This window comes from Salmo salar, chromosome ssa12, assembly GCF_905237065.1.
Source record: "Salmo salar chromosome ssa12, Ssal_v3.1, whole genome shotgun sequence".
NCBI lineage: Eukaryota > Metazoa > Chordata > Actinopteri > Salmoniformes > Salmonidae > Salmo > Salmo salar.
In genome coordinates, this window is record NC_059453.1 from 80,433,902 (window position 1) to 80,449,120 (window position 15,219).

Here is a 15,219-nt window from a genome sequence, read left to right on the forward strand (position 1 = left end):
TGTGTCAAAGGTCGGGACTTACACGCCGGAAGAGAACCACCACACCCTTCTCATACAGTCACATGGCATGCTGGTTCACTGAACATTTCCAGCAGAGGCATGACGAGAGAGATTGCTACAGTCGACTACAAACACACACATTAATTAAGGCTCTGGTTTTAACCTATTATATACTGAGGTGAAAGAAGTGTGAAGACGGCTTATAGGGAATGGTCCACTGACACAGCTAGCCTTGGATTTTAGCACCCTTATAAATAATTGAGCAGCCTTTTATTGTTCCAAGATTTAAAAAAAATTAAGGGTCTAATCATATATGATTATTACCATTACAGAAATGATTTTATCCTTACTGAGCTGTGCTTACATTGGTTTTATTGGTTGACCATATAACTGGACCTGCAAGTGATTATAATACAAGTAAGTGTCAAATTACTTGCTGATAAGAGGAAGAAGAGAGATGGACTGAAACAGACAGAGACACAGAGAGAGAGAAAGATAGAGTGACAAAGCCCTTTGAATTGAAATTGAGAGAGAGAGAGAGACTAAAACAAACAGACAGAGACGCACACAGAGAGCCAGAGCGAGAGAGAGAGCGCTCTCTATATCACAGCCATTTGCTCCTCAGACCATCTTAGAAATAACTTTTCATTTAAAGTACGGCCTTTGTATAAAATGTGGTGCTCTAGCATACATTCTATTCTCCTGTATGGTTTTTGGGTCCTATACCCATTAAAATACATACTTACCCTTCCCTTCTTCCATAGTCATGGTCCATCTATGACTATGTCTGAACACGCAGACTATCAGAACAACGTGTTGGTTACTATTGAACAACGTGTTGGTTACTATTGAACAACGTGTTGGTTACTATTGAGATTTTGGAAAAAGCCCCAGTTCTCTTTTACCCAACAGACAGGGATAGGAAGTTGTGATTCATCCCATCCATTAAGTTGTGATAAAGCTGACATCCATGAGAAGGATGATAAGAGGTTAAGCTACAGTAGCTTCTTTCAGCACATGTCACTGAACTCTGGGAAATCATCACTTTGAAAAGCCTTTTCATCCCGAGTTCCCAAGATTCCTCACAGGACGATTGGACTGCTGCAGTGGGATTCCTTTTCTGCAGCCCCCCCTTCAAGACCCCTTCAGCCCCCCACCCTTCAAGACCCCCTCAACCCCCCCACCCTTCAAGACCCACTCAACCCCCCTTCCAAGCCCCTCACACCCTTCCAAGCTTCTCACAGCCCCCCTGCCAAGGTGATTGTGTTTTATTGCTTGATCAATTGTTTGCTCTCTGAGAGAAACACACACACACAATGACAGGCAGCTTTGCATAATGAGCACAGCATGCTTGGAGAAGGGCGGGGGGGGCTGCGATGAATACAAAGGTCGCCAGCCTGGATAGGAATCACTATCAATATTCTACCAGATGACAGGCCCCTCTAGAACAGCAACAAGAGTTGTGCACTTTCAAAAAAAGCATATTACAAAAGTCCACCGTTTCTTTAGGGGTCTGCTACGGAGGAGTTTTGGCCTGGGTAGAGCATAGCTCTCTCTCAGAGCTGAGCCCCTCACAGAGACCGCCCAGGTTGGCTTGGTGCCGGCTCATCCAGCCCCAGAGCCCTGCCTGCCTGCTCCCCATCCTGCACCATAATTACACCTTCCACTGGAAGGGCTACTGAGGAAGGAGCTGGGATACGCTGGGTTTAATACCTGGGACACGCCCATGAATGCCTTGGCATTCATTGGAACAGCATACCCAGCTGTGTCAACAGGGATCCAACATGGGAACAGGTAAGAGACATAATAATGAAGCTGGCGGTGGAAAACACACAAGAATAAAATGTAACTTTTTTTTAGCTCGACCACCATTTAAGGCCAAAACTGTAACTTTAGGTTTCATATTTGGAATCACAGTCGTGGTTATTTCAATCACACCCTAAATGAGGAATGCCACAATCTTATCACCATAATCCAGATACTATCACACCCACGTTGATAACAACTTTCCCTCCCTTTACCCTGGCCAAGAACACAAGCTTTTTGTTGCCATTATTTACAGTTTGGTGGATTATTAACAAGAGTGGGGCTGGTTGTTCAGTTAGACCATAAGGAGAAACAAGTCACAGAAGGCCAACCTACCTTCCGAGGTTTCAACTTGTCCTGTAAATCGTACTGTCCAATGCCTTTATAGCTGACTCCCAGCCACCACGGCAGGCCCTGCTTGTCCTGTTGGGAAGGCAAGGCAAGGCACACCAGTCATTAGGAGCAGCTTAAGCGGTACATTTTAAAAAGAAGAACGGGCCATTACTGTGACAATTACCCCATTAGGCTAGCAGCACTAGCAACACAAGGAGAGATCAAATGCATTGAAGCAGCCCTAAAAAGCCACAGACCGAGTCATTTTAACAGCAGCGTTTGATGTGCTCAGACACCCTGCTTTAATGAGTGAGGTAGGACAGCGGGTCTGGTGGGGCTGAGGCTCTGGGAGTGAGAGAGTTGCTGAGAGAAGGATCCCTCAATCATTAGTTTACTAAGCACGGAGCCTGAGAAAACAGCCAGCTACGGTCCCTGTCCAGCCTCCAGAGGGAAAACGGCTGTATTTCTATCTGAACACACTACTTTTTTATATTTTAAAAATGTTAGTTATATGGGAAAGCAAACATGAAAAAATATGTACAGATGTTTGATGCTTCCAACTGTAAGATACAGGGTTGATTTTTTTCTTACCTTTACTGGATAATAATGAACTCCATATGTAGGGAGGGATTCCACTAAGGCCAAATACCTTCAAAACAGAGAGGGACACGTTAGCAGCAATTCAGGCAGTTACACTTCATCAACGTCTGTGAGTGGCTGCTCTACAGAAGTTTGAATGGGCTTTAAGCCCCAGTCATTCATTCACCAGACACAGTCATTTACCGTGGCGAAGCCATCGATTTCTTTACAGGGCCTTGGAGAATCAATTGATCAAGTCAAGGGCACAAATCATACAGTGTGTAAATGACCTCGCTAGGCTAAGCCCTCCCAGGGAAAACAGAGTGGACCTCTGTCACACACTGCTGGCTAGTAAGAGTTCGCTGTCCCCTAATTAATGACACATTCTGGCAGTGGGACAGCAACCCCTTTTAAACAGAAACACAGGAGTAGACGCTACAGAGGACTGATGAACGTACTGAACTAGAGGTACACAGCAGCTCACTTCCTCCATGCACTTGGCCCAGATTAACATAAAAAGGCCCATTTATTACATGACTTACTGCACAATTGCTTGCCCTCTGCTGAGGCCCTTCAGGTTCTCATAGTGATCGATCACTCGGTCTTCACTGTAATAGAGAAAAATAAAAGCCGTAATGAATAAGCCATCAGTGATTGTAACATATCCCCAAACAGAGACAAGTGGTGAGACAGTCCTTCCCTGACACACATTGTTCCTGTTCATGGAGAGAATTCTGTCTGGCCTACTGGCCTGACCATGGTTCTCATCTCCTCTCAGCTCACACACACGACCCATCTGCTCACACACACACGGCCCTGTAATTCCAATCTGCCCATTAATCCATACAGCTGCTGTTCATCAGTGGGCAGGGCTGCAGCCTCAGATGAATGCTGAGGCAGAAGAACAAGATGCAGCAGCATGCACTCAGACAGACACAAGAGCTGTTAACCAGCGGCTGGCCTGGCCGTCTCGTTCTCTCTCCCTCCTGTCTAGCCCAGCTCCCATGATGAAGTCAGCACCACCCTGCTGTTCATGATGCAGCCAGACATAATTAACACAGAGCCCATCTGAGATAAACAGCCTGGCAGGACTCTGGGTGTACCTCCACCTCGCTGCCCACACCAGCTCATCTGCATGGGAATATAATTGCTTTGTGCATCTAGGTGTTAGCTACAATTAAAAAGCCATTTGATGGGGATAGGGACAGGGTGAGGGGAGGATTGGTATTGACAGGACTGCGGTCTGATATCTATGGGACTGTGTGTAATCCACTTGGATTAATACCCCTTGTGCATTTGTGGTTAAAGTGTTGTTAATGTGGCACTGCTTACCAGTATACCAGGGAGGGGTGCTCCCTCAGGACTCTAGTGGGTAAAACCGGGAGCTTGTTCAGGTCCGACCTGGAGCTTTCAACACTGTAAATAAGGAAGGATTGAAACATAATGATCAACTGAATTAATTCACAAGAACAGTAACAGTTGTATCTTAAAAAGGCTCAGGGGGCATTTTAAGGCTCCATAATAACAACACTGCTGATTGATCAAAAGTTCTTATTACTGTCATTACACTAGTAGACTGACATTATACTAGTAGACTGTCATTACACTAGTAAACTGACATTACACTAGTAGACTGACATTACACTATTATACTGTCATTACACTATTATACTGGCATTACACTATTATACTGGCATTACACTATTAGACTGGCATTACACTATTATACTGGCATTACACTATTATACTAGCATTACACTATTATACTGTCATTACACTATTATACTGTCATTACACTATTATACTGGCATTACACTATTATACTGGCATTACACTATTATACTGTCATTACACTATTATACTGGCATTACACTATTATACTGGCATTACACTGTGTAATTACTACTCTAGATCTCCATGATGACCATCTCTGAGTTCAATAAACCCCTATATCCAATAATAACCCCAAATGAGTTCTACAGAGCAGAACACAGGGGACAGAGATCATGTGAAATATCAACATGAAAATGTTGTACAAATTAACCAAATCAAAATAAAAAGTGGTCATGTCTGAACATTTTTCATATGTTTATCTGGCAGGCTATTGATGCATTCCAACAGACTAGGCTTAATATCTACTTAGGTCTTGCCAAAGTGTCTCAATAGAAACAGATAAATGCCCTTTAAATTAAGAGAGGAAATTGAAATATAGTTGTATCATGTCAAGGCGCAGTTCCAGAATGGGATGGTAATTATGACTCACGAGCAAATGTTTTTCAATGTTATCACATGTGCATTCTTTGAGGTTGGTGTGTACAGTACAGGCGTTGACATCAATCTTTGCATGCCAGTGTAAAGAGTGAGAGATAGTCCTACCATACGTCATTTACCATACAATTTCATAAACACACAATTAAGACCTAATTTAATCATAAATGCCACAGGTACCTCAAGTCTGGAGGTGATGTAATACACAGCAATAGGAAATTACCTCTCTGTACTAACTGTGCTGTATGTCACTGTTAAGGTCTGAGATAGTGAACTATGAGTCACTCCAACACATGATGGGGGAGCATTTGCTCTACAATTACTGATCGACAAAGAGGGCTATGACTTGGCAGGCCAGAGCACTGGAGCCCGGAACAAAAAGCCATTCACCAGTTTTGGGAGCCCATGCAGTGTTGAAAGGTACTGTACAACTCACAGAGAGCTTTTCAAAAATAGGACTTGGCCTCTCAGACAGGACTCAGACCAGTAGATCCTTCATATCTGTATCATGTTCTAAACTACTGAGACAACATAGTATACTTATGTTTTGGTATTTTTTCATTGAAACTATTTGATGTAATAACTACTGAAGAAAATCAATAAAAGAAACTACAAAGCATGAGCTGAACTTTTTCAAATATGTCACTTGCAGTTTCTCAATGATCTCCAAAGTGAAATGAAAAGAACTAAACAATCCTTAGAATGCAGAGGCCATAATGATCTAGTAATATGAACCTGCTCACTCAGTAGAAAGGTGAAACACTACAGAGAGAAAGCCACTTCAATCATTGTTCCCTAGCTAGCTGCCTATCGGAGGTTCACTAGTCTCTGCTGCCATGGCAGTTAGTTCACTGCTGTGGAGTTGGATGGCATACATTTTATAGGGCGCTGGGGCTGGTGTTGTTAGGGTGATCTACTATGTAGCCACATTGCGCTGTCAGCAATCTGGAATTCATTACACGTCCTGTGACGTGGGCTGGGGGCAACTCCTCCACCCTGCCAGACAGCAAGGGTGTCGGCTAAACACTCATACAGTAGGTCAGCTATTTCAGTGGCTGATAGTAAGTCCCTGTTAAGGAAATGCAAAGAAAGAGACCAGGAGATCCCCATTGCTGTGAAATTCCCAGTAAAAGCAGGTTGGGTCTACATTTGAGTGAGTAAATCGACAGTGTCAGGGGTGCTGTAGCCTATAAGGATAATGGTTTATACTAATGACGTTTAACTGGGATGTGACAGTCATCAGCTGAAAAGTATTACATGGTGATATTACACTGCATGTCATCTAGGCTACTACATTAACACTGCATAACATCAAAGGTAAAATGATAACCCCTAGGCTACATATTTTTATTCCCCTATATGCACATGATCCCAATGAACATGCAAAGTCAATCCAAGGCTAGAGGCACAACAGGAAACTATAAAGTGATAGCTCAGCAGGGGGGCCAGCTTTGACTACAGATAAATGACATCACAATGGTTAGTATCTGACGCCCGGCAGTCTACCGTGGGCCCGTGAGGACTGCACTCCTGAAGCTCATCCCTTTTAGAACAGGCAGTACATTGGAGGAGGGGGTTCTCCCTAACTCCTCCACATCTAATCTCAGAGCTGCAGGGCCCTTTGCAATGTGTGTCTAGAGCTGCACATGTTTTATGAGAGGATTTGCCAACCTTCCTTATCCAAAAAGGTAGAAATTAAAACCATCAGAGAGGAAAAATATGTATTAGTCTAAAAACAACCCAGGAGAGAGTAGGCTGGGCTATATAGTTGGACAGGCTCCCATCCACACTGATTTTACAGACTTTGTTGGCAGGGTCTGTTTCATTGTGCTTTCAGTCAGGACAAAGCGCAGCTGAAACATTAACTGACGAAGCTGCCTGACACCTCAGGGCTAAACAATCTGAAAACGCACCCCTAATATACTGCAACACAAGGCCGTGAAGGGCATCACTGGGCATCCTGAATACTATACAATGAACTGAAGCTTGCCCGAGAAGTGGGCTTTAAAAAACAGGTGCTGCTGAAATTAGAGTTTTGCGAGTACAAAGACCTTGACGTAGAAACAAACTGCATTTTAAGCATTAAATATCACAGTGTGCATTCACACAATACAATTCCTTACAGAGCAGAGCAAAGCTTTTGTGTTCAGATCGGCCTGATGCCCAGCGGTTTCTAGGAGACCCAAGCTGGGATAACACCCCACAGGTTCAACCTGCTCAGTGCTCGTCCACTCTAACGGACAGGACAATATTTCCTGATTACCTCAGCCCTCTCTTCTCCACCTGATGACTAAAATAACAAACCTTATCACCAGGTCAAGCCTTTCAGTGCATTATCTCTCCACCAAAACACATTAGGCTTTGTAAAAAAAACTATATATATACACACACACAGTTGAAGTCGGAAGTTTACATACACCTTAGCCAAATACATTTAAACTCAGTTTTTCACAATTCCTGACATTTAATTAAAGTAAAGATTCCCTGTCTTAGGTCAGTTAGGATCACCACTTTATTTTAAGAATGTGAAATGTCAGAATAATAGTAGAGAGAATGATTTATTTCAGCTTTTATTTCTTTCATCACATTCCCAGTGGGTCAGAAGTTGTCACGTCCTGACCAGTATAAGGGGTATTTGTTATTGTAGTTTGGTCAGGACGTGGCAGGGGTGTGTTTGTTTAGAGTGTTTCGGGGTTTGTTGGGCTATGTTCTAGTATGTCTATTTCTATGTGGTGTTTGTTGGGTTGACCTTCAATTGGAAGCAGCTGCTCCTAGTTGCTTCTAATTGAAGGTCCTATTTAAGAAGGGTGTTTTTTCTATGGGATTTTGTGGGTAGTTGTTCCTTGTTTAGTGTTTGTTGCACCTGACAGAACAGTTTCGTTCTTTTTTGTATACGTATTTAGTTGTTTCTCCTTCTTCAAATAAAAAGAAGATGAGTATACATATTCCCGCTGCATTTTGGTCCAATCCTTACGACAACCGTGCCAGAAGTTTACATACACTCAATTAGTATTTGGTAGCATTGCCTTTAAATTGTTTAACTTGGGTCAAACGTTTCAGGTAGCCTTCCACAAGCTTCCCACAATAAGTTGGGTCAATTTTGGCCCATTCCTCCTGACAGAGCTGGTGTAACTGAGGCAGGTTTGTAGGCCTCGTTGCTCGCACACGCTTTTTCAGTTCTGCCCACAAATTTTCTATAGGATTGAGGTCAGTGCTTTGTGATGGCCACTCCAATACCTTAACTTGTTGTCCGTCAGTCATTTTGCCACAACTTTGGAAGTATGTTTGGGGTCATTCTTCATTTGGAAGACCCATTTGCGACCAAGCTTAAACTTCCCTACTGACGTCTTGAGATGTAGCTTCAATGTATCCACGTAATTTTCCTTCCTCATGATGCCATCTTTTTTGTGATGTGCACCAGTCCCTCCTGCAGCAAAGCAGCCCCACAACATGATGCTGCCACCCCCGTGCTTCACAGTTTGGATGGTGTTCTTCGGCTTGCAAGCCTCCCCATTTTTCCTTCAAACATAATGATGGTCATTATGGCCAAACAGTTCTATTTTTGTTTCATCAGACCAGAGGACATTTCTCCAAAAAGTACGATCATTGTCCCCATGTGCAGTTGCAAACCGTAGTCTGGCTTTTTTATTGCGGTTTTGGAGCAGTGGCTTCTTCCTTGGTGAGCGGCCTTTCAGGTTATGTTGATATAGGACTCGTTTTACTGTGGATATAGATACTTTTCTACCTGTTTCCTCCAGCATCTTCACAAGGTCCTTTGCTGTTGTTCTGGGATTGATTTGCACTTTTCGCACTAAAGTATGTTCATCTCTAGGTGACAGAACCCGTCTCCTTCCTGAGCAGTATGACGGCTGCGTGGTCCCATAGTGTTTATACTTGCGTACTATTGTTTGTACAGATGAACGTGGTACCTTCAGGTGTTTGGAAATTGCTCCCAAGGATGAACCAGACTTGTGGAGGTCTACAATTATTTTTCTGAGGTCTTGGCTGATTTCTTTTGATTTTCCCATGATGTCAAGTAAAGAGGCAATGAGTTTGAAGGTAGGCCTTGAAATACATCCACACGTACACCTCCAATTGACTCAAATGATGTCAATTAGCCTTTTAGAAGCTTCTAAAGCCATGACATCATTTTCTGGAACTTTCCAAGCTGTTTAAAGGCACAGTCAACTTAGTGTATGCAAACTTCTGACCCACTGGAATTGTGATACAGTGAATGATAAGTGAAATAATCTGTCTGTAAACAATTGTTGGAAAAATTACTTGTGTCATGCACAAAGTAGATGTCCTAACCGACTTGCCAAAACTAGTTTGTTAACAAGAAATTTGTGGAGTGATTGAAAAACAAGTTAATGACTCCAACCTAAGTGTATGTAAACTTCCGACTTCAAATGTATGTGTGTATATATATATATTTATTTATTTCTGGGGGAGATGAATGATTGTTGTTGCCTGCACAAGATACCGATGATAATCTAATCCAAGACATATTTACACTGAACCAGATGGGAGCGGGAAAGGAAATTCAATAAGCCAGGACACAAAGTCAAACAGAAAGCAATTGAGGTCAGGTTTGCCAGAGTATAGAGCCTATAGCTTTTGGCTACTGAGGAATGGAGTTAATAAAACAATAACTAAAACAACAATAAAACACTGACCAGGAAAACCGGATCTAGATACATCACGTTGTATGTTCTATAGATGCCTTTATCGTTGAGTAATACATAATTATAATATATAAACAGTCACAGGTAAAGCAGATATGTACAGTGGTTCGTCCTTTAAAAAGTTGCAGCGTCCAGCAGCACAGCTTGCGGGGTACAGCAGAATTCTATGGCACGTTATTTAAGGGCCAACCACTAGTACCATTAATGCTAGTTAGTGCTAGTTTGACCACCAGAGGGCATCTTTGAGAAGCATTTGATAGCCTTCAATAGTGGCTGTAATAGAGAATTTAAAACCTTTTTTGTAAGAACATAGTATATGGGACTGATTAAGAAATATGGCTTAATTAATTTGATAAATATTATTGTGTTTCTATTCCCCCCCCCCCAAAAAAAAGCCTCTGGGTTTCCATTAGGATGGAACGGAAAATATGCCGCTGTACAACGTGACAGTCGGGAGTAGGCTACAGTGCTGGGCTATTTAGCTAAAGAATCCCCATGTCGTGCGGGCACACGGGAGACCGGGGTTCAATTCCCTGATGGGGAGGAAGGAGTAGGCTGTCCTTGTAAATAAGACTTTGTTGTTAACTGGTTAACTAGTTAAATAAAGGTTACACTAAGAGCATAACATTTCTACACCATCATTTTAGTCTAACCAATACCCAAACAGAGATTCAGTCAACAACAAAAAATCTAATTGATTTATCAAGACCAATCCCCATGCTTGTCTCAGAGCAGCATGAAATGGTGCTAAAGGCTATTGCTTCAAATCCCATTGCTTCCAACTTCAATATGCTCTTTAAATAAGACCTACACCACTTTTAACAGCGCATTACTGAACACTAGTGAGACTCATGCTACCTACGGTAGGCCTACAGTATATCGAAAAATATGACGTGACTCTCCGCCAATAATTGCATGTAGAGGATTGGAGGATTCTAAATTAAACCAAAAGCTGCATTATGGGTCTCCCGGTGCTGGCCGACATGGGTATCTGTAACAATGCATTTTGCATTGCGGTGACTTAGACAGCTGCATCACTGGGGAGGCCACATCCACAAAGTATCAAAATACAGAGAGGTGTTGGTAAAGGTATATTGTCCTGATAATAGCTCATAAATGGGCTATTATAATACTGTACATGGTGTCCAGGTCAGGATAACCAAAACATGTATTTATTAAAGACCATCAGAAAGAATGTTGGTACTTATTTATTTTGATCCGAAGCCATGAATGAGTGAGTCACTCAGCTTTATGTAGGTGCCGGCTATATGACGGTGCCATCAACTTGATAATATATAACGATATTTTGGAGGTTATTTCATTTTCAAAAAAAATGAAAGTCAGCGATTGTAATCTGAATAAAGGCCAAAATAATATTTGCAAAGGCCAAAAAATGTATTTCTGTTTTTAGAGGGAGAGAAATGCTGGGCCAATTGTGCGCCGCCCTATGGGACTCCCAATCATGGTTGGATGTGAGACATAATAATAATAATAATACTTAACTTAGAACCTAACTTAGAAATACATTTGACGATAGAATTCTACCCCTATCCTCCATCTAGGCAAGTCTATTGTCCTGCTAGAACGTTTCCCTAGTCAGCGCCATTATTAGTGCAATACCCCTTAAATTGTTGCTCTGTGCAGCCCAATGTGGTGGGGTGGGGGTCCACCCCCCTTTCCTAGGTCTGGGCTAGGTCTGTCTTCTGCGGCCCATCCCGTGCCCCCTTCCCTCGCGCCTTGAACCTTGCGCGCTTTCAGTGGATACAGCTGAGAACGGCAAGGCAATCCCATTGTGCTCCACTCGGGAGCCATGACCAATATGACCAATATATATTGTCCTGCTAATAACAGGGTTAATATTATATCTGTGAGAATATCCAAGGGGCTTTTATATAATTCTAAATTAATAATAATCACTTTGTTAAAAAAAAGAAAAACATTTTGGAGATGATAACGTAAAATGAGCGAGAAAAAGGCCATTCTTGAACATGGGGTGAGACATTGTTACTAATTTGTAAATATAGCCAGTTTGTTATTTAGAATTATTTATTTCTGTTTTTAGAGGGAGAGAAACCAAAAACCTACAGTCATCTCATGAGTCTCCCAGTTGAGGCCAGCACAGGTATTGAACCTGCATCTGTAGCAACACAGTGTCTTAGACCACTGCGCCACTCAGGTGCTGTACAATGTGACCGGTCAGGAGTGGCCTACAGTACTACAGTAAGAGGAAAATAATCCTAACAAAATAAAAACCTTAGTGTAACAACAGTTTTAGTAAGTAATACTGAAGTCGTGTACAATTATCAGTTTCTATTTAGGTTTATGTCACCCATTCATTATCCGTTAGTCACAGTAGGACCCAAAAGCATAATCAGTGCTCTAACTCCCCCTTGCACTGGTCTGGAGCAATGAAGGGGTGATGCAGGGTACCGTACTAAACCACAAATTACCTCCAAGTACTGCAGCATAATCGCAAAACTTTTAGTGGAGCAACCACTGTAGAGATTTTGAATATCAGATTCCAGCTCAGTGTCAAAAGAACAACATCAAGGCCCTCATTTAATGCTACTTTTTTTAACCTTTATTTAACCAGGTAGGCAAGTTGAGAACAAGTTCTCATTTACAATTGCGACCTGGTATATGCAGCAGTTTGGGCCGCCTGGCTCGTTGCGAACTGTGTGAAGACCATTTCTTCCTAACAAAGACCGTAATTAATTTGCCAGAATTTTACATAATTATGACATAACATTGAAGGTTGCGCAACGTAACAGCAATATTTAGATTTATGGATGCCACCCATTAGATAAAATACGGAACAGTTCCGTATTTCACTGAAAGAATAAACGTTTTGTTGTCAAAATGATAGTTTCCCGATTTGACCAAATTCATTACCAAAGGCTCGTAGTTCTGTGTGTTATATTATAATTAAGTCTATGATTTGATATTTGATAGAGCAGTCTGACTGAGCGGTGGTAGGCAGCAGCAGGCTCGTAAGCATTCATTCAAACAGCACTTTCCTGCACTTGCCAGCAGCTCTTCGCAATGCTTGAAGCACAGCGCTGTTTATGACTTCAAGCATATCAACTCCCGAGATTAGGCTGGCAATACTATAGTGCCTATAAGAACATCCAATAGTCAAAGGTATATGAAATACAAATGGTATAGAGAGAAATAGTCCTATAATTCCTATAAGAACTTCAACCTAAAACGTCTTAACTGGGAATATTGAAGACTCATGTTATACGGAACCACCAGCTTTCATATGTTCTCATGTTCTGAGCACGGAACATAAACATTAGCTTTTTTGCATGGCACATATTGCACTTTTACTTTCTTCTGCAACACTGTGTTTTTGCATTATTTAAACCAAATTGAACATGTTTCATTATTTATTTGAGACTAAATAGATTTTATTCATGTATTATGTTAAGTAAAAATAAAAGTGTTCATTGTTCATTCAGTATTGTTGCAATTGTCAATATATAAAAATCGTCCGATTAATCGGTATCAGCTTTTTTTGGTCCTCCAATAATCGGTATCGGCATTGAAAAATCATAATTGGTCGACCTCTAAAGAAAACACTTTGAAGTTTGTGGAAATGTGAAAAGAATGTAGGAGAATACAATACAATAGATCTGGTAAAAGATAATACAAAGAAAAAAACAACATTATTTTGTATTTTTTTGTACCGTCATCTTTGAAATGCAAGAGAAAGGCCATCATGTATTATTCCAGCCCAGCTGCAATTTAGATTTTGGCCACTAGATGGGAGCAGTGTATTTCTGTTAAAAAGTTTGTATCAAGACTGCCCAAATGTGCCTAATTGGTTTATTAATAACTTTTCATGTACAAAACTGTGCACTCTCCTCAAACAATAGCATGGTATTATTTCACTGTAATAGCTACTGTAAATTGGACAGTGGAGTTAGATTAACAAGAATTTAAGCTTTCTGCCAATATCAGATATGTCTATGTCCTGGGAACCTCATGTTAATCACATTAGCCTATGTTAGCTCAACGTCCTGCAGGGGACCCACCGATCCTGAAGAAGCTTTTAAGGTCATTCCACAGAGAATTTTAACACCCCCATTTCAGGTTGTTCTGAAAACATTTCTGTAGTTAGAAACATATAAGATTAGCATTCCTGAAGCATTCTTTTGTTGAAATATTGGACTATTCAAGGAGAGTTGGGTTGAAGCATTAGGTTGCTAAGAGAAGAACAAACTGAATTGCTTTCATGGAGGACTGGCTTGACCACACAGCTTTTTCTCATGATGAAAATAAATAATCAGGTTTCTACCAAAAGTTGCAAAGAAAACATTGAGTCCTATTTATTAAATACAAGATACCAGCAAAATGGATAAAAGGATGTGGTGGCAGTTGCAGGAACAGTGGCATCTAGTGGGCAGAACTTGGTACTTTCACACTAATTTATGGTAAAGAATGTAAGCGACTTCAATGGCTAATTTCTTTGAACAGGGGAAGAAAACCATCACCAGATTTACAGGGAATACATTACAAAGGTTGAAGAAGCAATACCCCAAGTGTAACCGATGTGAAATGGCTAGTTAGTTAGCGGTGGTGCGCGCTAATAGCGTTTCAATCGGTGACGTCACTCGCTCTGAGACTTGAAGTAGGGTTGCCCCTTGCGTTGCAAGGGCCGTGGCTCTTGTGGCGCGATGGGTAACGATGCTTTGGTGGGTGTCAGTTGTTGATGCGTGCAAGGGTCCCTGGTTCGAGCCCAGGTTGGGGCGAAGAGAGGGACGGAACCTACACTGTTACATTGATGCTGTTGACCCGGATTGTTGGTTGCTGCGGAAAAGGAGGAGGTCAAAGGGGGGTGAGTGTAACCGATGTGAAATGGCTAGTTAGTTAGCGGTGGTGCGCGCTAATAGTGTTTCAATCGGTGACGTCACTCGCTCTGAGACTTGAAGTAGGGTTGCCCCTTGCGTTGCAAGGGCCGTGGCGCGATGGGTAACGATGCTTCGTGGGGTGTCAGTTGTTGATGTGTGCAAGGGTCCCTGGTTCGAGCCCAGGTTGGGGCGAAGAGAGGGACGGAACCTACACTGTTACACAAGCAGCAGCTCCATACTACTTGTCAGACAGAGAGCTGATACTTTATACATTAGGTACTATATTTATTGAAGATTATAAGAATCCTATTAATTAAAATGGCCAATTTGGGTGAAATCAATTTGCTTAATTTCTCAGAGATCAAATGATATTTCAACAAAATAATGTTTCAGGAATGCTAATCTTATCGGTTTCTAACTACAGAAACAATTTCAGAATAATTTGAGATGGTGGGTGACATGGCTTGCTGAATTGACATGGAATGACCCTGAAACTTTCACAAAAACATCTTTAATAAGTTAGCCCCAGTAACATACCAGTTTTATTCTTCCATAGGCCTACATGTTTTAGAATGTCCCTTTGCAAGTAGCCTACTGTGGCTGACAAATGTGACAGAGTGAGTAACTTAATGATGCAAGCTGAAGCAATTTGTTTTGATATTTAACAAAATATGTATGCAGATCAGTGATAATTT

General features: G+C 41.7%; 1 protein-coding gene across 4 annotated transcripts in view; it reads right to left on the bottom strand.

Moving 5' to 3' along the window:
• LOC106565744 (FERM domain-containing protein 4B-like) overlaps positions 1-15,219 on the bottom strand; it is a 65,463-nt gene that overhangs the window by 14,916 nt on the left and 35,328 nt on the right. For all 4 annotated transcript variants that reach the window (XM_045691831.1, XM_045691830.1, XM_045691829.1 and 1 more), the window contains exons 8-11: positions 4,051-4,134; positions 3,261-3,326; positions 2,731-2,788; positions 2,143-2,229 (exon numbers count right to left, since the gene is read on the bottom strand). In XM_045691831.1, the coding sequence (XP_045547787.1) occupies positions 2,143-2,229; positions 2,731-2,788; positions 3,261-3,326; positions 4,051-4,134 (295 nt within the window). The remainder of the gene's footprint in view (positions 1-2,142; positions 2,230-2,730; positions 2,789-3,260; positions 3,327-4,050; positions 4,135-15,219) is intronic.